This window comes from Pteronotus mesoamericanus, unplaced genomic scaffold, assembly GCF_021234165.1.
Source record: "Pteronotus mesoamericanus isolate MK-2021 breed Mesoamerican mustached bat unplaced genomic scaffold, CSHL_Meso_final contig_291, whole genome shotgun sequence".
Lineage (NCBI taxonomy): Eukaryota > Metazoa > Chordata > Mammalia > Chiroptera > Mormoopidae > Pteronotus > Pteronotus mesoamericanus.
This window is the reverse complement of record NW_026555124.1, coordinates 5213019-5238036: the sequence shown is the minus strand read 5'-3', so window position 1 is coordinate 5238036 and position 25018 is coordinate 5213019. Positions and strand designations below refer to the sequence as shown.

The window sequence follows — 25018 nt, the reverse complement described above, 5'->3', positions numbered from 1 at the left end:
TTATTTATTTAACAAGTTTAGCTTCTGCCATGTGCAAAGCCTTAAGCCAGAAAATGTGGAGGATCCAGAAGTGCAAGATACAGTTCCAACTCTCTGCAGAGTTTGTAATTTAGTAAAAGACACATACTAGTACCTGAATAATACAAGAGCACAAACTGGCTAAGGTGTGGGGGTAAGACATGGTGAGTCACAGAAGAAGGGCTGAGCTGGGCTGGGAACAGGCAAGTGAGCAGCAAGCAGTGAAGGGGAAGCATCAGCGCTAGAGGGCAGGGCACCTTTGAATCCTCTCCTGGGAAGGCAGCTGATGGAAAGGGCCGGGTCCCGCCTTCTGGAGAAGGTTTAGTACACTGCGGGAGAAAAGCACTGGGCTCAGTGCTGTGCCGTGACAAGGAGCTTCTGGGAGAACCCATGGAGCCTTCACAGAAGGGGTGGCCTTTGGGACAGATCTTGAGGGATGAACAGAAATTCACCCAGATGGCAAAGTGTAGGACAAGCCTTCCAGGCTCAGAAGGAACACGGTGTCCAAGATATGAAGGAGGGAAGAACAGGGGTAATTAAGAAGTAGTGAGTAATGCTGAGTGGCTGAGGGCATGAAGGGAGGCGAATGTGGAGAGAGAGACCGAGATCAGGTGTAAAGGAAGTTGAACACTGAATTTTATCCTATAGTCATTGAGAAATTCTAAGAGGCTTAGATGGGGGCATTTCCTACTATCTTTTGGAGGGCGAGTGAGCCTGGATTTGGAAAGCAATTAAAATAAACCAGGAGAAAGAGGTGATGAGGGCCTCAACCAAAAAGGTTATTCCAGAGATGCCAGGATATTTTATTTCAAGCATTTCTTGTAGTAGTAACCATAAACTTCTGCCAAGACAGGCATTTAGTTGTAACTGTACTTGCTGCACTGGAATGTGGACTTTATTTAAGCTTTACAACCTGGAGGCATTTTATACAGCGCAGTAAGGAGGAAGAAAAAATGCCATTTATTGTAAGAGGTGCAAGTCCCAACAGGGCAAAAGGAGATCAGATAAGTCCCTCTCACTCACATGTCAGGGCCACGCCGGACACAGTGCCGGTGCCGAGGGCTTAGGCTGGCATTTTGGACTGGGCAGGGCACCGGCCGCCTGAGGACACCGGCCACCTGACAGCCATCTAAGAACCAGTGAAGCCGAACAGGAACATGGAAGCAGCCACTTCTCAAACCCCTTCTTTGATATTCTCCACTTTATTGTTTGGGGGGTCGGGGGAAAGGCAGCGATTTCTTCCTATTTACTCTCTGGCTAACAGGCCGAGGTGTGCCTTCTTGTGAGGAAGATTTAGACCCGTCAGGGCCAGCCTTGTGCACACGTAAACTAGAGTACAGTGAATTTTATTTAGAATTCATTTCTCTCCCCCCGCCCCGCCCCGACACAATATGTAAAATCCCACCACTCTAGTGACCATTGGGAATTAAAACCAATTTATTATTTACATATTAGAGAGTGAAGAGCAAAGAGAAAATGGAACATAGGAGGAACACGTTTTGATCAGGAAGATTTCTTGAAAATTATTTTTAATTGTGATAAAATATGCATAACCTAAAAATTATCCTAACCATTTTTTTAATTTTTCAGTTATAGTTTATTTTCAACATTATTTTGTTTTTGTGTTAGGTGTACAGCATTGTGTTAGACAATCATATACTTTGCAAAGTGATTTCTTGATGTTTTAAGTGCCCAGCTGGCACCATGCATAGTTATTTCAGGGTGACTGCCTGTGTTCCCTGGGCTGCACTTTCCGTCCCCGTGACCGTTCTGTAACTGCCAATATGTACTTCTTAATGCCTTCACCTTTTTCACTCAGCCCCCAGCCCCCTCCCCTCTTTTTTAAAAACTAAGCTGTTTTTAAGTGTACAGCTTAGTGGGATTGAATAAATTCACATTATGGTGCAACCATCACCACCATCCATCTCCAAAACTCTTTTCCTCTTGTAAAACTGACACTCTGCCCATCAAACGATTTCTCTTTCTCCCTTCCTTAGCCTCTGGCAACCACTGTCCCACTCTCTGTCTCTAAGAATTTGATTACTCTAGGTACTTCATATGAGTGGAATCACACAGTATATGTCTGTGTGTGACGGCTTATTTCACTTTGCATAATATCCTTAAGGTTCATCCATGTTGTAACATGTGTCAAACTTTCTTTTTAAGGCTGAATAATAGTCCACTGTATGTATGTAGCACATACTGTTTATTAATTCATCTGTCAATGGATACTTGAAGCGTCCGTCTTTTGGCTCTTGTGGATAATGCTGCTGTGAACATAGGCGCCCAGGTTTTTTAGTATATACCCAGAAGTGGAATTTCTGGATCAAATGATAAATCCATTTTTAAGTTTTTGAGTAACCACCATACTGTCTTCCGCAGTGACTGCACCATTTTACGTTCCCACCAGCAGTGTACAGGGTTCCAACTTGTCCGCATCTTGGCCAACTCTTGGTTATTATCTGGAGTTCTTTTTTTGCTTTGTTTTATTTTGTTTTTGATAGCAGCCATCCTAATGGATGTGAGGTGGTATCTCATTGTAATGTGATTCACATTTTGAAAGGATTATTTTTTTTTATTCTGTGAATGTATAAGCCCTGTGTTGAATGCTCAAGATATAAAGAGGAGTGGAAAGAATAAGATCTTGGCCAAGATCTGTGGCTGCCGCCATGGAGGGGCCTGGCAGAAGGTCTGTGTAAAGGCTCTCAACGTGGAGCCATCACTTCTGCGAGGAGAGAGGCACACCTCGCTATTTCCAAATTCTGCCCAAAGCCAGTGCCTGTGGTCCAGCTAGCATTCTGGATGACAGCAGTGGCACTTAGAGTTAGGATGCTGAGGACTTCGAAAAGCCACCTCGCCTCTTGTCGTAAGTAGTCCCTTCATCAGGTGAGAGGATTAGACCAAATGGTTTCAAGGACTGAGAGAACAGAACACTTTTGACTTGGGGACAGGCGTCATACCATCTGGAGAATAACAGCAAGTGTGCTCGTGGATCTTCCCTGGTTTACCTCCGGTTTCATTGCCATGAGATGTGCCATGTTGATACTCCTGATCCGGAATTCCGCAAACGCCAGACCTTGAGAATGAGCCAGGCTGCCTCAGGACCAGCCTAGCTTTCCACAGCGGGGCCTCAGGGTCTGCAAAAGGTAGAGGGCAGGATTTAGGAGCAGGGATATGTTTCATGCCCTGATCTGGTCAAAAATAGTGAATGCATTTGCAGGAGCCAGCTGGCTCCTCACGGGCAGGGAATGGCGCAGCCCTAAGCCTTGGCAGCCTTTCGTGTCCATGGCAACCACAGGTCCTAGGAAAACCAAAAAGTGTATCAGGCCTTTGCAGAAACAACAGTTACCCCTGCATGAAGGCAGAATGCTGGAGAAAGAAAACTGTGCATGGAGAGAGAGAAATCATGGAAGGCTGTTTAATGTCTGCAATTCCTAGTTCATTTCTAGAAATATCAGGACTATATGATCATTTAACAATTAACATTTTGAGCTACAATAGGACACCTCATTCCCATTTTCATTGCCAATGGCCTGATATGTTTGGTGCATTTAGTACCAATTTTAGAATTGCTTTAACTTATAAATTATATGGCAGCTGAGATGATGTGTGTGAATCATTTTTGTGGACTATAAAGCTCCATGCACCTGCAAGATGTGTGATTCACTGTACCTGCTTAGAAATGAGGACATCTGTCTCCTCCAGTTTCCTTATTCTATATGAGCAGACATTTCTAGTGAATAAAAATCTAAGGATCCTGAAAGAATAGGGTTACTGTTATTCAGCAGTGAATTATATATACATAGATTATATGGACATTTTGCTCTTTGTCTCCACTCCTGTCCTCAGAATATTTCACAGCAGCAGGCAGCAGGGGGAAAAATGGTGACCTGGATATTTCCTCTATGCCTAAAAAAAAAAACCCTGTTAATAACAGCAGTAAAGAAAATCTGGAGGGGGGAACACATACCTGTAATTCCAGTTCCTTAACACAAGAATAGTTGATTAAAAAAAAAAAAATTCTTCACATCCTTGGTTGCAAGGAACAGAAACTTCCTCAATCCAGCTTAAATTGGAAAATAATAATAAAGGATGAGTTTATGGAAAGATGTAGGGATATTGCATAGACTCCAATAACAGGAAGCAACATCTCCGAGGAACTGGCTTCAGGAATGAACTGGAAAATGCCCAGCAAGCAAGCAGGCAGTTCCCCTCCCCTCCCTTTCTGCTCTGAGGCAGCTTGTTCCAGTGCCCACTGCTCGCTGGTGTCTGCTTTTGGCCCCTCAGTCTGCCCAGGCAAGCTTTCCTCATTCATTTGCACGTGGCCCACCCTCTGCTGCTGCAAAATGCCTCCCTCTGTCCCAAGGTTCATGTCTCATCTCAGCAAGGCACCCACTGATTCAGCCTCCTCGATTCCAGCTTTCCTGGTGAGAGTCTGACTTTGCCCGCCCCCGATCCCTGGGGCATGTGGAGGGCAGTTCTCGGGAAGGACGTGGGCTAGGAAGGTCCCCGCAGGTGTCTGTGGCTCTGCAAAGCACTTCTGGTACTGCTCTCTTGTGTTTAGATTCTGTGATATTCTTGCAATCAAAAAGTACTTTACTGAGCTATTTTAAAAGCTTTTGGTTTGTTTTCTTAAGTATGACCTTTGAAACTGTGGTGTAAACAGAGTTAGGATTATCCGAGAATTAGAATCCTTTCAGTTCTGTTAGTATCTCATGGCCAAAAAGCTTCTAAAATTAGCCATATTCAAAGAATGTTTTTTTATTGAATCCTTCAATCCTTTTCCACGTCCTTTGTTATTTGCAATCACTCTTGAGAATCCTAAAGTATATTTTGCAGATATATTTAGTTCATTGAAAATATATTAGTTATTCATTTTCTTACAATGCTAAGTAGCCAAAGCTGATTTAATTCCCTTTCTTCTTTTCTCATTTGTGTATGTATGTTTGGCCATAAGGTTGGGAAAACGTACCTGTTTCAGTGGAAACGTTTTTAAATTCGCTTGATCCTCACAGCTAAGGCAAAACCTCCTCATCCCTGTGTTATAACTCAGCAAACTACGAATGATTAAAGTTTTCAATTAGGAAACAAGAGACCCTTGTATTTGATTAATCGCCTAGAAATAGGCCTACAACTCTAAAGGGTAGCCAAGCTAGATTTCAGACCCAGGTGGCAAGCCACTTCATCATTAAAGAACATGATGTAAACCACACGAAGTTCTTATTTTGGCGTTATTTTTCCAAGAAGGACACCTCAAGACTTCTAGATGTAGTTATGGAAAAAATGGGGGAGGGGGAGAATATGTGTATGTGTGCTGATGAAATATTAGGGTGTCTGAGATTTGCTCCAAGCCGGGATGAGTGGAGGTTCAGGAAAGGGTCGGCTGCATGCTAAACACTGCAGAAGCTAAATACTGGGCACACAGAGGCTCTTTCATACTATTCTTACTTCCATGTGTGCTTGCAACTTTTCATAATTAAAAAAATGCTGGAAAAAAACACTAGAAAGTATTTCTTTTGAGTCATTTAAATGTCAAGCCATAAAGGATTATTGCTATGGTTGGAGGAGAATTAGGAAATCTTATCTTTTTCAACATTAATCAAAATGAACCCAAGATTATAATTTTATGTCACATTGAAAGACTATTTTTGCTCAACATTTTGTTTTGGGAAAGTCTTGGATTTCTCTACATATTTTCAAGTAAGGTGGGAGGCGGTGAGAAATAAGCATTTAGTTTGTTTTATGTGTCTTTATCTTCCTGTCTTTAAGCTTAAAGGGCAAATTTAAAAATTAGACCTCAGTAAGTGTGAGTGTTTGCAACAGGGTTCTCACTTCTGATGCCATAATTCTTGCCAAGCAGCCTGCTTTTACTACATCTCTGTGCTAGGAGGCAATAGGGGAAAGAGCAAAAAACATTTTCTCAGGCTTTGGAAAAAATAGCTACTTTCAATGCTACAGAGTCAAACATGACTCTTGTATTCTTGAAGGATGCTCAAGGTCAGATTTTATGAGGTCCATGTCCAAATAAAGAATCATAGCTTTGGGGTTTGTACCAGGCCATGTAATTGCCTTTACATGTATTTCTGAATAATTCACCATTCATTTACTCATGAAACTTTTACTAAAATGAATCAAAATAGTTGCAGTCATGCTTATCATTTTATAATACAAAAAAAATTCAGAGTTTAATTCTCTCTACTTCATTCTCTCATAACAGGAAAATTATTACAAGTTAATTCGGGTGCCAAAGAACAACTCTTTTTTGAAGCTCCAAGAGGCAAACGGCATACAATAAGACCTTCAGAGGTAACAATCATACCCAAAGCTTTAAAGATACATTTCATGAAGACTTAATGTGTGCATTTAAAAAACCTATCAATTCTTATTCACTAATATATGGGTAATATTTTTAATAAAACCTATCAATTCTTATCCACTAAAGGTACATTTAGTGTACCTTTCAGTGTGATTGTTTCTTAAATCTGGTTGCTTCATCTGGTTTCCTGCTTTTGGAGGATCTATGGATTTACTGTATCAGTGATGTAGCAAAGCGCAGTTCACGCTCTGCTTAGTTTTCCTGTGCCTGATGAAAACGACTAAGCTAACAATTTAGACGCTAAGTATGCTTTTATTTCATTCAACATGTTTTGTGCAAAGCTTCTTACAAACATTAATTTTTGAAACATACTTTCTCTGTGTTACTATTTGTAATAATAAGCAATATTTTCTGCAACAAGACAAATGATCTTTCAGAGCAAAAACTTTCCACGACCTGACCGTCCTAATTTATCAGACTTTCTTCTTCCCTTGTTTTCTTCATGTCCTTAGCCACATAACATAATGTTTTAATTGTTGAAATCAAAGCCTAGATAAAATTTTTGAGTCCACGAATCAACTACCTCCTTCCTAAGAGCTCAGCTGCGCAGTGCTTCCATATAATGGCCCTGACGGCCAAAGGTCACTGCCAAATTGAGCTGTAAGAGTGTCCTCTTAGTCCCGGGAGACAATATGACTCATTTATTTGCAATGTAACCTTCGATGAAAGACCAGGAAATATTTACTTCCTTTGAGGAAAAGTGGGTAAAAGTACACTGCTGAGGGATAAGCATATGCCTCTCTCTTCAGTTTGCCAGTAATATAAACTATCCCAGTATTGTCAAATACTCCCAGAGATATTTAGACACATGTACAGACATGTTTGCATTGTTTCTAAAGGAATTATATGTTCAATAGTTAAGAAACACAAGTTCTAGATGACGGCATTGTATTAATGGAAATTCTTTACTGTTCCATTTGTCTCACCTCTCCCCCCATTTCCAATTTATTTATATCTGATCAGTCCTCATTTTAACTTTTTAAAAAAATAAATGTATTGGGGTAACATTAGTTAATATCATTATATAGGATTCGGGTGTACAATTCCATAATATATCATCTGTATAGTGCATTGTGGATTCACTACCCAAAGGCTTGTCTCCCTCTGTCATCGTGTATTTGACCCCCTTAACTCCCTCACCCCCCCTTAACCACCATACTGTTTTCTGAGTCAATGAGTTTGTGTTGTTCATTTGTTTGTTACTTTTTTATATCCCACATATGAGTGAAATCATATGGTTCTTGTCCTTTTCTGTCTGACTTATTTCACGCAGCATGAGAGTCACAAGATCCATTTGTGTTGTCCCATATGGAGAGACATTTATAGCCTTGAGTAAGGGATGTTTTTAATTATGTCATTCTTCACTGAACATCCTTTGAATGTGCCAGGCACTTCATACACCTGTGTTTGAATTTTCAAAACAGCCTTGTGGGATAGTTGTTTATCTCCTTTTACATGCAGGGAAGTAAAGATTCCAAGAGAGTAAGTAGGAGGACCATGGAGTGATGATCCCAGTCCAGCGGGCTCTGTGCGTGGCTCTACCTGGATTTCTTCTGTGTATTTAAGCATCATCTTTACATCACTTCACCTGTATTTTCCCATCCTGTTCTAGTGCCCCAAAATAAGTATTCTAAAATAAAATGCAACTTAACCAAATTATGGGGGTGGGGCACGCAACTTGAGGTAGATGAGCATTAACTATGTAAAGGAATATGCGTAAGAGGGAAATTCATGTTATGAGCCTCCCTGGAATGCCAGGCTCTGGCTCTGAACAGTTCTTTGTTGCTCTTGCTGCACATTTGTTATTCCAGGGGCTGATCTCTGGTGCTGCTGGTGGGGGAGGCCCTCAGCTAATGGGTCCTCAGCCTGGCCTCCCTGGTACTGCTGTCCTTAAGAGCACCCAAGAGGCACCTTACCAATATTGTCAGGCCCTTCAACTAAGTATGAAGGATTTTGAAAATTTCCTTTAAAGAATATCCTTTTAAAGAAACAGCCACAATGAAACGAATACAAAGCTTACCCTGCAAATTGTTTAACATGACAAAGACTAAAATGTCTGTTTAAAGCCAGCTGCCGCAGCATGGCGCAGTTAAAGCAGCTCTCTGCTACGAGGCCAAGTCTCTGGACCCCAACTGCCCCTCCAGTCCCCAAGCGTGGGGCGACTTAAGTGACAAGCTCCCCTGTGGGCTTCCACAGTTGCCTCCAGAAAATGATGATGGAGAAAGCAATGCCATATCTGCCTGAGGTATGGTGCTAAGGAAGAGACCCCTGGAGAACTCTCCTTCTGTCAAAGTTCCAGGGCTGTAACAAGTTTACTTACTCCTTTTGGGGTTTGTGGGTTAAAGGGATCTTTTTTAACATTCTATTTTAAATGTAGCTTCCCACCAGTTAAACATTTGCTTCCCTTGAGAGTACAGTGTCCAGATATGACCAAGGGTGTACTGTAGGGGTGAGTGCATGGCGGGCAATACCAGCTCACCCCCGTTTCCTGCCCAGATAACGAGGCCAGGAGAGGGGCCGCCCAGGGCAGCTGTGCGGAAGAGGAGGAGGCAGGGTCTCAGAAATGGAATCAGAGACCAGAAGAGAGTCAGTGGCCCGGGGTGGCTTCCTGCTTCTCTCCCTGTGGAGGGCAGTCCAGGGCCCCCTGAGAGGCAAGGGAACCCCACTAGCCCTCCGTCTGTGGCTCTGCCCAGGGCACCCCAAGCCCCTTGGGCCAGTGCAGGTTTCTGGTTCCATTTCTGTGTATGTTCAGAACAAACACAGAGCATTAAATCAGGACCAATTTAAGTGATTAAAATATGAATAGCACAGTGACAAAAATACTGGCTGCATCTTTATCGGGTCATTTATTTTCTAAGTAGTGACAGCAGGCAGAAAATACGCAATTGGAAGCGAGGCACTTCTATAACATGCAAAGCAGTTTCCATATCCAAAGGGAGTGGTCTGGCCTTTAATTTTAGCTACAATTTCTAATGATTTTTATACTCTTCTAAACAGTCACTTAAAGTGCTTATCTGAAGAAATCATAATAAATACAGAGTTTAATTGTCTCCCTACTTCATTCTTTCATAACAGACCTTGAATGAGAGTAAATGAGATGAAATCCCCTAGGAAAGCCCAACACAGTGTTGTTGTTATTGTTTATTATTGTTTTCATTTTAAAAGAAAAGCCTCAATTTCATCGGGATTTAAGTTGTACAAATGGGAAATCCTCAGTCCGTGAATTTCAGACAAAACAGTTTTAAAGGATAAAATGTATATTCATGGCACTATGAACAGCTCTTCAGATTTGTAAGATAATCTCTCTAGAGCATGAAGAATATTAAGCTAGCTGCAGAGTCTCAGTATTCTTTCCTCCAAAGAAGCATTCCTTAAAAAAATTCTCTCTCAGACATGCCACAATAGGTTAGTGAATGATCGGTCTCATTGATTAATCTAGCTCAGTGGTTTCAGTTGGGAACAAACGCCCTAGGGACATTTGGGGTGTCTGGGAACAGCCTGGGGGAGGCGGCCCCTGGCACCCGGCGGGTGGAGGGCAAGGCTGCTTCTACACAGGTTGCCATGCACAGGGTGGCCCCTGATGACAAAGAATTATGCAGCCTAAAATGTCTATAGTACTGACACTGAGAGGCCCTAATCTCGTGTATGGCTTATGCAATGATAGATATCTAGGTAAGAACTAAAAAACTTTATTGTCAGATTTCCACAATTCCAAAATGTTCATCTGATCTAGAGAACAATATATGGATTGTTGACTGCAGTGTTGGTTTATTAAGACAATGCCTATACCACTTGAAAATACAGCCTAGGCCCTGGTCAGGTGGTTGGGGCATTGTCCCATAAACAGAAAGGTCGCCAGTTCGATTCTTGGTCAAGGGCACCTGCCTGAGTTGTGGGTTGGTCCCCAGTCAGGGCACATACCAGAGGCAGCTGATTGATGTGTCTCTCCTTCCCTACAGCTCTCTCTAAAATCAATAAGGATGTCCTCAGGTGAGGATAAAAATAGATCAATAAAATGCAACTTAGAACTGTGCACCTCAGCACCCAAGACAAATGCCTGCTGTGGGCAGTCATCATTTAGAACTACTCGGCCTCAAATTGTTCCGTTTAAATAAAACAAAAGATCTCTAGGTGTGCAAAATATATTAATTTTCTCTCCTTTTTAAGATTGAGAAGATAGAGTGGGACACGTGGACCTGTGTCCTGGGGCCCACCTGTGAGGGGATCTGGCCCGCCCACAGCGATGTGACCGATGTAAACGCTGCCAGTCTCACCAAAGACTGCTCCCTCTTAGCCACTGGAGATGACTTCGGTTTTGTCAAGCTTTTTTCCTATCCTGTCAAGGTAGTAGTGCATGTTTATTATGCGTACTTGTTCAGTCTCAATAATAACCCCGAAGCTATCCAGTGTGTCTAAGTAGATTTTTAAATATCAAAGGCATAAGCAATCAATGATGTTATCTACAGTGTGATCTTTGTTTATACTATATAAAAACCCTCATGGCATTATGTTTGCTGATTTGAGTCAGAGTCTGTGGCATAGAATTACTCCTTGGAAGGCCTTTGCTGGTCATCAAATCCAACATCTCACAAACTGCAAAGTAAGAATATTCTTTAGGACCTCTCGGACCTGTGTCTTTCCAATATGTACTGGTGTGCTTCCCGCGATGGAGAGCTTCCTACCTCACAAAGCAGCCCGATTCATTTTAAAATAACTCCAGTTGTTAAAATGTTTTTTTGTTGTATGTCAAACTGAAATGTCTTCTCTTTAGCGAAAGCTCTACCTTCAGAATCGTCATTGATCCACTCTGGTCCGCCTACAGCCTCGTCTGTTGAGGGGCTGCCTTGGCTCCCCGACATCCCATTCTCTTCAGCCCAGACACCCCCGTTCTTCAGCCATTTCCCACTGACACGGGTTTCCAGCTGCCCCCGCTCTGAGCGCACTCCTTTATACTCCAGTTTAAACTGTGTCCTTGAAGACCGAATTCAGTGCTTCAGACGTAATCTGACCAGCGCAGGGTGCATTGAGACGCTTATCTTCTTGTCTTGACTTTATATTTGTTTTAAATTAAACTAAAATGGCATCAGCTCTTTTGGCTGCCACACTGCACAACTGAATCACAGATGCCATTGCCAAAGACATCCAGGTTCTATCCCCCATCTTATACTTACACAACTGACTTTCTAAACTCTGAGTACAGAACTTTGTATTTGTACCAAATGAGGCTTATCTTGAGATTATTTTATCTCATTGTTGCAAGCTGCCAACATCTTTTTAAATACTTTTTCAAAGTATCTACTTTCTCTTCTGGCATCATGTCCTCCTCTGATTTCACAAGTGTGAGTTCTAAATCATGGAAAGAAAAAACAGACTAGAACAACGAAACACCACCACCCGGAGCCCCCATTCAATTTGACATTCCATTATTAATGCACACATTTAATTATAGTTCTTCAGGAACACATTTACACCTGTCTGATTATGCTGCCATGGACCTCACATTTCCCTCTCTAGTCCAACAAGCCATCATCAAACTTGACACATATCTTGCTAAAACCCAGATGGATTGTGTCTCTGGTATCTTTAATTTCCCCTTCCAACCAACCAACCAACCAACAAAAATATATGGGGTTAGTTCACAGTGAACCCCTGTTGCTGCTTAGTAATCATCACTTCCTTTTCCAAGTGTTTATAGACCTTCTGTGCAATAATTCAACCTAGAATTTTCCAGGGATTGCATCAACTCATAAATCAATATTTACCAAAGTCTACTTGTTTTCCCTTTAAGATACAGGAAGCTTTTTACATCTGATGTCACCTCCCCTGATTTTTAAACTTCTAGGCTGTTACTGACTCCATTTCTGTGGTCACATTTGAAGGCACCTGTACTTGGTAGATGAGCTCTGTTTTGCCCTTTCTGGTTTGAAGAGCATTCTCTCTAATAGAGGAAATAAGTGAGTCTACTTTCTGTTCATGTGATCTAAGAAGTGTTCCTAACATGTCTCTATTTTCCTTTTAGCCCTTTCTGTATAAAATCCTTTTCAACTTCCTTAGTTTTTCTGCTTTAACATTCTGAAACTACTTTAAAGTTGTCTGTGCGAGACTTTTGTATTCATCCTTGGTTATCCACCCCTCCTTCCGTCATTTGCACATTTACCTGAATACACCAGTTTCTTCCATAGCCATTCAGGTATCTTCTGTTGCACTCTTGTCTCCTTCTTCGTTTGTTAATATCCGGTTAAAGAATAATTTCTGGTGGTTTTTTCTAAGACTCACTTCTGATGATGTCCCATGTTCTCCTCATTGTTCATCCCAAATATTAAAGCCACCCGATTGCCTTTTCCCAGTGATCCATCCCTTCCCTCCCAGTTACCAGCTCTTCCTATTTGATCAGAATTCAGTTTTATGTAGCAAATTTCCTTGCTACTTCTACATTTTTTTGGAATGAGATTGCTAGCAGGACAAGTTGGGAATACCCTGGTATTAGTAGACTAAGGTTAGGCCTGTACTCAGGTAGCTGAGATCCCCAGATGCTATTCCATCATGCTCCTGTGCTGGATTTGCGGTTGGTCCTGGAATCTATCATCCACACCCCCGGCCTGCCCAGCTCTGCTCTCTGTGGCAGTCACGCACCCTGGGTTCCTCAGACTCCCAGAGTTCCTGGAGGTTCCTCAGGGACCACCCCAGGAAACAAAGTAGGGCCAATGGGAGGGGCTCTCGGACCCCACCTCTGCTTCAGCTGGAGTCCTTCTGTGTTTTGCGTGCCATCCATTGACCTTCTCAGATTTTTTTTTTTTATAATAGTTTGTTAGAAAAAATTTCAAGCATACAGCTACAGTGAAAGAAGGATACAGTACACTCCTAGAGCCCCACCACCTAGGGTCTACTTCCACGTAAGCTGTAGACATGATAACCCACATAATCCAAACACCTATCAAGATACAAAACATTGTCATCACCCCAGGAGGTTTCCCTATGCTCCTCCTGAGTCAGTCTCTACCGCCCACTCACCCTGAGGTGAAAAAAAAATATTCCTATGGTTTTCATCATAGATTAGTTATACCTGCTCCAGAACTTCATGTAAATGGAATAATCACATAGGTACTGTCCTGTGTCTGGCTTCCTTCACTCAGATGAGGTGTCTGAGATTTCCCTGTTGTGGGTAATAATAGCTGTTACTTTTTATAGCTGAGTGGAGTTCCATTGTATGGATATAACAGAGTTTGTTTATTTACCTGGCTAACGATGGACACATGTTTTGTCCAGTATTTGGTTATAATTAAGTTGCTATGAACATTTTTGGACAAATCTTTGTGGGCGTATGTTTTCCTCCTCAAGTAAATAAATAGGACTAGAATTTCTGGGTCATAGGAGAAAATGTAAGTTTAACTTTTTAAGCAACTGCCAGACCTTTTTCCATTTTACATAAATATAATAGTTCTAGCTGCCAACATTCAGTGTTGTCAGACTAGTAAAATTTAGCTATCCTGGGGAATAGGTAGTATGAACTCACTGTGTTTGTAATTTACATTTCCCTGATGACTAATGATGTTGAAGGCTTTTTATTTGTTTATTGGCCATTTGTGAAGTGTTTATACAAATCTTTTGTCCATTATTTTAAATTGGATTGTTTATCTTTTTAATCTTGAATTCTATTCTGTAAGATTTGATTGAAGCAATAGTTTCATAATTTAAAGCCACTGTCCAATATAAACTGTTCTGAAAGTATTACTCCTTTTCTCCCTCTTTTTTTTTAATCTGATTTTTCTGGCACACTTTTCTTCCAAATACGTGGACCCAACCTGATGAATATTTCCAGCTATGTAGTTACACTCTTCCACTGCTCTGGGTGTATTGGACAAAGTTCACCACCTGTTATGGACTGAATGTGTTCCCATCAAAATTCATATGTTGAAGCCCTAACCCCTAATGTGACGATAGTTGGAAATAGGGCCTTTATGAAAATAATTAAGGATAAATGAAACCCTAAGGATGGGGCCCAGATCTGATTGGATTAGTGCCCTTGTAGGAGACACCAAAGAGCATGTTCCCTCTCCATGCACAAACACACCCAGGGAAGGTTATGGAGCCCACGGTGAGGAAGTGGTGTCCATAAGCCAAGAAGAGAGCTCTCACCAGGAGCCAAATTGACTGGCACCTTTATCTTAGATGTCACAACCTCCAGAACTGTGAGAAATAAATTTATGTTGCTTAAGCCACCCAGCATGTCATATTTCCTTCTGGCAGCCCAACCAGACGAAGACAGCATCCCACTACAATACTCTAGTCTAGCATTGAACTCCATGTCATCAAGTCTTGTCGATACCTATGAGATCTTACCACCACACAGCTCTCTCTGTGTCCAAAATTTAAGTTCCATTTGTTAGACTCTCAGATCATGTCTTCTTCGTGGCCCTTTTCCTTGTTCCACCTTCCCATGAGTTACTAGGCATCTCTTCCAGGTATTTTTCTTTCCATAACAATCATCAGTTCTTATATATTCAGTTTCAGAGTTTAAAAATCTTTGCGATGAGGTCAATGGTCCCCTAAAAATCGCATTGTTTCTAGCCTTCACAAGATATACTCTCCTTTGCCAGAACTCATCCATTTTTCCAGTATGTTAAACCATGTGCAGTTCTGTCCTTTGACACCATGTATATAGTTAGCTCATTGCTTCCCATATCTCCCCTTCTTCTCCAAAGCTGTGCCCTTCCACTACACTAGAGGGGGAAAAATATCACCACGTCACCCTGACCAGCATGGCTCAGTTGGTCGAGGACCATCCTGCAAGACAGAAGGTCACCAGTTCGATTCCCAGTCAGGGCCCATGCCTGGCTGGGTTGCAGGCCAGGTCCCCAGCTGGAGTGCATGTGACAGGCAACTGATCAGTGTTTCCTCACACACTGATGTTTCTCTCCCTCTCTTCTCCCTTCCTAGCCCTCTCTAAAAATAAATAAAATCTTTAAAAAAAGAAAATATCACCTCGTCCTCCATTCTAAAGCCAAACCCCAGTTCAGGTTCTGGCTCTGGCATTTATTAACTGTTTGTCCTAAGGAGAGTTTCTTAGAATTTCTGTGACAGGTTTGGGTCTCCCATAAGGTGTGAACAAATCTTTCTCTAATTGGATTCTTTGTCATTATACGAATTATTTATAAAACATTTAGAGTAATGCTTACTATATGGTAAATGTCCCAAACTTTCAGTTTTTACTGTAATTATTATTATCCCATGTTTTTAATTCTCACCTTTCTTCAAAGTTACTGTGGACTTTGTCATCCCTGAAGATGTTACCTATACTCTCATTCATCTAGAAATTAGCTATAATTTAATGTATAATATCTAGAACTTGTCTATTGATGACCCTTTGTTGAATTTATGTGTATTTCTTTTGTTTCTTGGAAAATGTAAAATCATGAGTAATTTAGCAACCTCATATCTTCCATTAGAAAAGTGTAATAAAGCAAACCTAAGGATAAAAAACATATCACTATGTCATTTACATTTTTAAAACCCACCCTTAGGTTCTTAAGCTTCTTTCTCAGACCGCCAAAGCCTCAAGAGAATGGTTCTTCAAAGAGGAACGTTGTACATAAAAGTTTTCGTATAGAGAAACTGTGTGTGAAATGTTGTGAATGTGGGGAGAGGGTATGTAGCTTTCACCAGATTCTCAGGGATTTCTCCCCTAAAAAAAGGTAACAGCCAGCACTCGGGGGACATATTGTGGCCTCTCCACTCTTCAGCACTCAGTGGGAGAGGAGAGCTTGGGACTGAGTCCTGCTGGCTCTCACGGAAGGGCAGAATTTTCCATGATGACCCAGAGGATGGTGCACCTGACTGGCTACGCCAGATCGTCAGGAGGCCCCTTCCATAAGCCCTAAGAGAACCACCTATCATACCTGCCAGCCGCCTTCTTCCAGGGGAGCAGCTAGTTTCCTGGAACCTTCTAATAACTGTGAATTCCTTTTATTGTTCCACGGAGCAGTAATCTTGCTTCCTATTCTGAGAATCTTGAATCACCCTTTGTTGGAATTGACCCAGAAATGTTCCCTTTTTCTCAATCCTTTCATCACTTTCTTTCCCTCTTCAAAGATTCTGATCACCTTAGGATATCTTTCCCCTCGAACCTTTCTTTTTGGATTCTTTTTCCCATGCTGTCTAGAAACCCTGTTCCTTCATTTAAGTCGGAGTATGAAGAGGCTATTTCGCAAACTCTTTTACTTTCTCCTTCTCTCAAGAAACCAACTTGCATAATGGGTTGGTTCTTGCTTCCAGCAGGAAGACCAGCAGGACATCTGGCTGCAGCCACCGTGAATGTTATCTTTGTGCCCACGCCTTCTGGGTCTGACATGCTCACCCAGTGGGTTCCACTGGAAATCCTTATGTTTCTCTGCTTGTTTGCTTAGCAAACGAGGAGCTGTGGAGGGCTTCCTGGAAACGCTGCCTGCCTGTTTGCTCCTACATCCTTCTAGACTTAGTACTCTGCTGAGGAGTGGGCAGTCCCCTCTGCTGTCAGGTAGGGAGGGGTCAGCCAAATCCAGAGAGGTCTCGACCAGGAGTATTTTCCAGTCACTCGCTCTCCTGCACCTGTCTCCTGCGTGTTTGCGGCGGTTTCAGGTTCCCCAGCACGCCGGTCCAAAATCCTCTGGGAGTCCTCTTGCCTGTTATTGAATAAGTTTTTACCTGGGACACTGACGGCCCTCTCATGACTTTAGAAAGCACATGCAGCTTCCCACATTGCGTAAGGTATTCCCTGGGAGTCGCTGAGAGGATGGAAAAACTCCTCCTTTTCAAATGGCTCCCACCGGATCTGTTTTTGCCAGACTGCAGCTCACGAGCCAGAAATGGAAGCTGGCTGCCGATGGCAGCTGCGACTCCCGCCACTTGTCAAGGCTGCCCCGGAGTGAGCCACCGGCTCACATTCACTTGCCCTTCCCACCAAGCATGCCGCTCTGAAGAGCTCGCGGTAATTACTAATAAACTGGGTTCTAGTTACTTGATTGTGTTTGTTGAAAAGCAGCTTACTTTCTTTTCAAATCAATTAGTTGAGTGTTTCCAGTGTTAGAGACTGTTTCCAGTGTCCACGGCCGAAACTTATGCATGTTTTAAATCTTACTGAGGCCCCGGGATTAGAAGAAGTCCCTTGCTGTTCTGCTCTAGTCTGGGCTTTGGTACAAAAACCACTGTGGGGGATGACTTGGGAGGACACTCCTGATCTCAAATGTCAGCCAGACTCTCAATCAGGAGTTTACACTAGAGAGCTGTGGAGAATGCACATTTGATATTTGAGAGAAACAAGCTTTTTATACGTCTTACACTCCCAGAAACAGGTTCTATGGTCTAACATTGAACTTGTTCCCTTGCAAACTATTGAGGACCTATGATGAGCCCGATGATGTTTTAGGGGAAAAAAGACACCTAGTCCCTGCCCTCTTGGAGCTTACATTCTAGAGAAGTGCTGCTTAAATATTTCTTTCATGTCCAGTAGAAGCCACTGCAGAAAATAACATGGATGAAAGAATCCGGAGAGGGGGGCGCTGAGACTTGGAAGGGGTAATCGCCCGTTTCTGGCTTCTCAGGGCCAGCATGCCAGATTCAAGAAGTACGTGGGGCACAGCGCACATGTCACCAACGTGAGATGGCTGCACAACGATTCTGTGCTGCTCACGGTAGGCGGCGCCGACACGGCCCTGATGATCTGGACCAGGGAGTTTGTGGGGACCCAGGAGAGCAAGCTGGTGGACAGTGAAGAGTCGGACACCGACGCAGAAGAGGATGGAGGTGAGTCCTAACTGCCACGCTTCAACCGCACCTTCCTCCCCATCCCCTCCTGAGCCGCAGGAAAGCCCACTCCACTCCCTTCCTCTTTCTGTTGTTTGAGGCTATGACAGTGACGTTGCTAGAGAGAAGGCCATTGATTACACCACCAAGATCTATGCTGTCAGCATCAGGGAAATGGAGGGCACAAAACCACACCAGCAGATGAAAGAAGTTTCCATGGAAGAAAGGTATGGTGTTGCCAGGTTTGTTTGCATTTATTATACCTGATGACAAGAAACTCATGTGAACCACAGTGCACTTTCTATACCCTTAACGATGCTTCTAAAGCTAGTCTTTTGTGTGTATGCACACTCTTAACTTGCACACAGGCTTAATTTGGGGGAAGTTGTCAACAGCCCTCGATATATGCCAAAGGGTGGTTATACTCTGCCAAAGCTGTTCATGGAGTATGACTTGAATAACATGAGATTTGGTTGGACTGGGCTTCTCTTGCCCAGAGAGGTCATCGGGATAGCCAAAGGCTGTCCTGAGCATGACGGCTGCAAGGAGAGCATGCTGAGGACAGGTAGGCGGGACGCAGCCTTCCAAGGTCATGAAGGGAGTATTTGTGGGGTGTGAAAAATAATCCTGCCTTCTAACCAGAGTCTGTGCATTGCTCTGTGTCACTTGGCATACCTTTTCTTACCGTGTCTTCACCTGCCCACGTTTGTGCAGGTGTGTTTGGCAATTCCAGGCCTATTTGATTTTGTTGTCTCAGATCCTCTGTGTAGAAGGAAAGTTGCTGGTAATATTTTAGGCCTTTTTGATGTGCCATTGTAAATTGTTACTGTGAATCATAAGAGAAATTGTTAAATACTTTAACATTTGTTAAAAAAAAGAAAGCTCATAATTACTACTTATCATATTCATAGAAGGAAGGATCAATAGCAAAGAAAAATGTTTAACATCTAAAGAGAATTTCATGGCTCTTGAAGATGTTTAAGAACTCTCTGTGGAGTCTTCACTCTGACCTGGGGTCAGCGGTCACACGGACCCTGGGGCCATGATGTGTATAACTGATGAGTTATTTTTGGCATTCAGTATGGCTTTCTGCCTAACAATAACTATTTAATAAAGCTGACCTAGCACCTTTTACTGTTAGGCAGGACTTCAGATACAAAGAAATAAAATGTCTTTTCTCCCTCCTCCTTCAGTTCAGTGCCAGAAGTTAAAATAAGCTTGATAAATGGTGGGCGTGCTAAAGGCAAGAAGACCGACTCTGATGTGAAAAAAACCCTAATTCTTGCCTAGCATCTTTGTTAAATGTTCCTATAAAGGTTCCAATTTCTGTTTTGATTTTTAAAAAATTATAGAGATTTCCTGTATTAGTCTGTAAATTATAGTTTATTCTGTTTGCAACATGGTTTTTAAGTGGCCAAAATGAGAAAATTTGAAGGACCTAATTCTAGGAATAAAGAACCATATGCACATATGTGCGTGAATAAGCCTTCCACTTAAATAATCTACTCTAAAAAAACATTTGGCATAAATTAAACATTGTTTTGAAAGAAAATTGCCCAACCTTTCCAGTTTCACATAACATTATGTAATGAGTTGACTTGGCTACTAATCCAAGGTTGTTTGTGGCTGATTTCTACAAGTGCTAAATCATGCTATGATTTAGACTGGACATTAAGATATAGAAATCTAACCAAAGTCCTAATTTCAAACACTACAATTGCTTTCTTACCTAAACTGAGGCTCATCTGAACCTTTCTTGGTCTTGCTGTCTCTTTGGGCAGGTCTATAAAAATCTCATACCTGCTCAATGTAGGAAGAGGTGGGTGAGGCGAATGTAGAGATGACCCTAAGAAAAATTTTCAATCTTAAAATCCAGAATTTTGAAGCTACCTCATTTTTCTTCAATGTGCCAGATTGGGAACATTTTCATAACATACACAAGATTGGCTTTTTTTTTTTTTAAATACAAAAGAAAAAAATGCGTCACAGATATAGGGGGAGTGATTTTAGTACTTTACTGGCATTTTAAAAAATAATTCACACCAGGGTGCAGTGAAGAAAACATGTAGTGAAGAAAACAATTTTAAGATAAATATAGGGTCTAGAGGAATAATCAGGCCTTTTCTCTACATAGCAATGCCTTTGATAACTTAAAAAGCCTTCACAGCGTCAGTTCCCACAGGGGCTGAAACCAGAGAGCAGAATGCCAGCTGCACAGCCTGCTGGGAGCAAAGCGGGGGCCACTCCTTGAGGAGGAGGGGAGAAGGAGCAGTAAATCATGTCTGAGTTAACAGCCTCCACGGTGGGGAAGGGTGGAGGGGGGGTATCCTAATCAGGACCAGGAACAAGCCACTAGTCATCGTCACTAACTGTAGGGGAGCTTGAACCTCGGAGACAGGACTGTAGGCAGCTCCGCAACTGCAGAAGAGACAGACGGGTGTTGGGCAAGGCAGGGCCTTGGGAGAATTTGTGAGGAAGCAGGAGGAGAAAGGAAAGGTGGGGCAGGAGCCCTTGGGGCAGGGAGGACACCTAACAGTAAGTCTGCAGACAGCTCATCCGAGTCCTCACCTGGGGTACAAAATGGGTTCCAGTACCCCAGGCAGGAGAGGGAGGCAGAGGCGGAGAAATGCTGGGGCCTCAGGCTGCAGGAGCCGGCCGGGCAGTGCCGGGGTTCTCCGCGGAATGTTCCGGGTGGCAGCTGTGACACTGCTCCCTTCCACTGCTTCAAGCCCTGCTGATTCCAGGGGCAGAGGCTCCTCTTGACTTTCCCTGCATTGTTCCTTTCTGGGTATAGCTGCAGATACCTGCCTACACCTGGGTGCCTTTTGTTAACACCCAGGCCAAGATGTGTACCCATAAGGCTAATGGGAGACAAAGACTCAGGAACCACAAGAGACATAAGCCTGGAACACCCATTCAGTGCCTGGAACTATTTTGCCTCTTACCAAAGTTTCAGATTGTTCTACCTCTGGTTTAAATCCACCCTCCTGCCCCCTTACAAACCAGGAGATGAGTGTGGCATCTGGCATACAGAAAACAATGCCTTGAAGGCATTTGCACATTACACACCCATCATTTTTTTTTAAGCAACTCAATTCTTAATTCCTAAAATTTAAGACAGTCACACATTGTTTCAAATTCAGCTCCATTATTTGATTTTAAAATAGCTGTGAGGCTTTAGATTATCTTTCCTTGCACTCAAATTTCTTTAACACATTGTGAGTTTTTATTCTTCAGAAGTCATCCGATCTCCAGTTCCAGTCTTTTTGAGAAGTTGGAAACTGAGAAAAATTGTTAATTGCTCTCTAAAGAATGCTGGGCTAATCCCGCCAACGTGTAATCCCTTCCAGGTGTTTATCGAGTGTCCTGGTCACCCCCTTCAACTTTGCACTAACACACTGGGGGCCCTTGCGCCCAGGACCCTGGCACACAGGGCCAGCCCATCCCAGCCCTGGACAAGCTCTTGGGCATCCCAGCCACTCAGCTGCTTTGTGCGGCCTGTGCTGAGGAAAGACACTGGCGCCTTTCCAGTGTTGAGAATCCGTGCTTTCAGACCTCACCTGGGCCTCAGCGCTGCGCCCCCAGCGCTCTCCTTCATCCCTGCTGACTCCCTCTGCCCCGGGTCTAGAGCAACTTTTCCAGGCTTCCTCCGCCTCTGGTTCCCAACTCCAACCTGACACTCCCCCTCGCTCTGAACTTTTGACCTCATCTCCTACTTTATCTTGTTCTCTCATAATGTAATAGCGGTTTTGTCCATCTGCAAACTTAAATTTATTATTTAATAAATATTTTAAATGTCAGGAAGTTCCTTTTGAGAAAAGAAAAAACAGGAAGGGGGAAAGCATAGGTATGAAATGCTGACCATCATCACAGCACAAGGAATGGTACCAAAATCCTGTCTTCCGACTGGTAAGCGCAGTTCTCTCAAACGCATCAGGGCGCAAAATCCCTGAGGTTTGCTCAATACCAGATTAGTAGGGTTGCCTATAAAATTACAAAGTGCCTTTCAATACATTGTCAAGGTCACCCCTTGTTTACATCTGTTTTTTTTTTTTATTTATAAGGCAAGTATTTTAGTTTCAAAGGGGTTGCTCAACCCAAACTGGTCTAAGCAAAAGGAATCCATTGGCTCACACACATGAAAATCCAGGGGTAGGGTGACCTCAGGTGTCACTTGATATGGGAACTCAAACCACGCTGCCAGGTCTTTGTTCTTTCTCCATATCTCAGTTCTGCTTCCTCTGGGTTACTGAAGTTATTCAAGTAGGAAAATGGGGATAGTACCTGGACCTCACCAGTTCTGGGGTCAGAATCAGCAGGAAAGAACTGCCTCTGAGTCGTAGGTCCCCACAAGTGCTTTATGATGTGCGGTTGGCCCTGCTGGGTCACATGACCACCCTCGAATCAATCATTATCTGGGAAATATGAACCTTTGACACTTAGTAAGTAGACACATGCCACCTATAGATGAGCCGTGTAGTCACTGCCCCCAGAAGTAAAAATTCAGGACTGTTATCAAAATCAGAGTGACTGATTTCTGGACGGATGCAAAACAGCAAATGTCTACTGTACTGCACCCTTTTCTTGTCACATACATATATTTAAAATACCCCAAATTAAATTATCGCACTTAGGATTGGAAATGCAGTTATCCTCTCCCCAGAGAGAGACATCTCTGAGTCTCAGCCAGTCCCTGCAGCCAGCCCCACGTGCAGGGTCTCCGGGAGTGTAGCCTCCTCTTCTGGGACCAGGTAAAGCTCCTCACCGTCCTGGGGCTAATGATAACGTCAACCACCAGAGCATGCCAAATAGTGGTGACGAGAGGACCGTTGTCTCAGACTCTCACTCGGAGGAAGGGAGAGAGACAAACACGCAGTGCTCACTGGTCCGTGTCCATGTCATCCTCAGCTGAACAGCACAGTCAAGGATTCTTGTCCTGTCGTGTGCATCTTTTGCATAACTGGACAGTGATAGGAATGTTGAAAGATGCCAACAGTCAGAGCATGTAAAGGTTTTGTTTGTCGTTATGAGAAAGGACACAGACACGTACCGAAGTGAAAACATCGCTGCCCTCGTAGAGGGCCAGCCTCCCAACTCTTCCAAATTCCTCCTGGGACGTGAGCGATGCCCCTGTGGAGTAAGCATTGTGCCCGGCACCAGAAAGGCCCCGTCATTCTCATGGGAGCGTTCATAGCCTCTCACCCTCCTGCGACTGCCTCCTAGAATCAGAGACGCTCTGGCTCTGTGCTTGGTCGCTGCCCGGTGCCGTGACCCGTGCCCACAGTACGATGGGGGGCAGGGTCAACTTTTAGGGACAGCTCCCCCAGGAAGCCCATGCTTCAGGTCAGAGTTCCATTTTTATGATTTATCCTCTGGTTTAAGATTTGGCATTTCATTAGCATCAATTTGGGAGGAAAAATGCTTTTTGTGTATCAGACATAATCACATGAATTCTCAAGAAGGGGAAGGTATAGCAATTTAAAAGAAACAGGATTTTATTTTTAAAAATCAGGAAGTCATTTTTCACTCCTTCTAAACTCATTTTTTGATGATAAGCTGAGCATGAGTTAATTGATTACTATTGGTATATATTTCTTTTTTAAAATGCATATTATTTTTTCTCTTCTTTAATTTTATTGTTCAAGTACATTGTCTCCATTCCTCCCCCACCACCACCACTTTCCCCTGCCCCTCCCACCCCCACCTCCCACCCTTAATCCTCCCCCACTTTGGCTTTGTCCATGGGTCCTTTATACATGTGCCTTGATTTGACCCTTCCCCTTTCTTTTCCCTGTTACCTGCCTCCCTCCTCCCCTCTGATTACTGTCGGTTTGTTTTCTCTTTCAGTGTTGCTAGTTACATTTTTCTTGCTTGTTTGTTTGTTTTGCTGATTAGGTTCCACTTACAGCTAAGAGCATATGGTATTTGTCTTTCACCCTCTGGCTTATTTTGCTTTGCCTAATGCTCTCCAGTTCCATCCATGTTGTCATGAAGGGTAGGAGTCCCTTCTTTCTTCCTGCTGCGTAGTATTCCATTGCGTAAATGTACAATAGTTTTTTGATCCACTCTTTTATTGACTTTATTTTTAAAAATCAGGAAGTCATTTTTCACTCCTCTAAACTCATTTTTTGATGATAAACTGAGCATGAGTTAATTAATTACTATTGGTATATATTTCTTTTTTAAAGCAGTTTATATTATTTGTTTCTTGAGGTAATAGTATAACTTCTTATAGGTGCAACTGATTATAATGAATGGCTTGCTCTTGTCATTGTTTCATGTTTAAATTGTCACTGTTTAGTTTTTAACAGTCCGTTCTTTGGGTTGGTGTATGTGGCTTTCTTATAATACCACCATATATTTCCAAAATTGTCATTGTTTTTTGACAAGAGGTCCCACACTTGTCTCTGGCTTTCCTGTCCCAAGCAGGGAATGTGGTCTCTATTGAGTGCACACTGCCCTGTTCCCCATAATTATTAGAAGTTGCTTAAATTATTGTAGACCTAAAATTGGGGGGGGGCCCAAAAGTCTTTTTTTTTAATGCTTGTAAGGTTACGTTGATTTTTAAATTTAACTCTTATGTGGCGGGGAGGGGGGAGTTGTTTCATTAGGAGTGTTTGTGTTTTGTTTTTTTGCTGTCTTCTATGCATCATGCTGTATGTTGTATTTCTGAATTATATTGGATAGTGTTGTCTGAAACTTCAGAAACTGAATTTAAAGGGTGAATCCATTGCTGCAGTGGACAAGGCGGCCTAGGAAGGCAGGAGAAGGGTACAGAGTAGATACGGAAGGACACGTGGAAAATACCCAGCTCATTCTCCTTGAATTTTTTTTCCTAATGGAAAC

The 25018-nt window shown here is 42.8% G+C and overlaps 1 protein-coding gene across 3 annotated transcripts in view; it reads left to right on the top strand.

Moving 5' to 3' along the window:
- EML6 (EMAP like 6) overlaps nt 1-25018 on the top strand; it is a 226664-nt gene that overhangs the window by 170367 nt on the left and 31279 nt on the right. For 2 of the 3 annotated variants that reach the window (XM_054575438.1, XM_054575439.1), the window contains exons 24-27: nt 6236-6324; nt 10562-10738; nt 17971-18172; nt 18273-18414. In XM_054575438.1, coding sequence (XP_054431413.1) covers nt 6236-6324; nt 10562-10738; nt 17971-18172; nt 18273-18414 — 610 coding nt within the window. The remainder of the gene's footprint in view (nt 1-6235; nt 6325-10561; nt 10739-17970; nt 18173-18272; nt 18415-25018) is intronic. The other variant, XM_054575437.1, reaches the window with a different exon arrangement.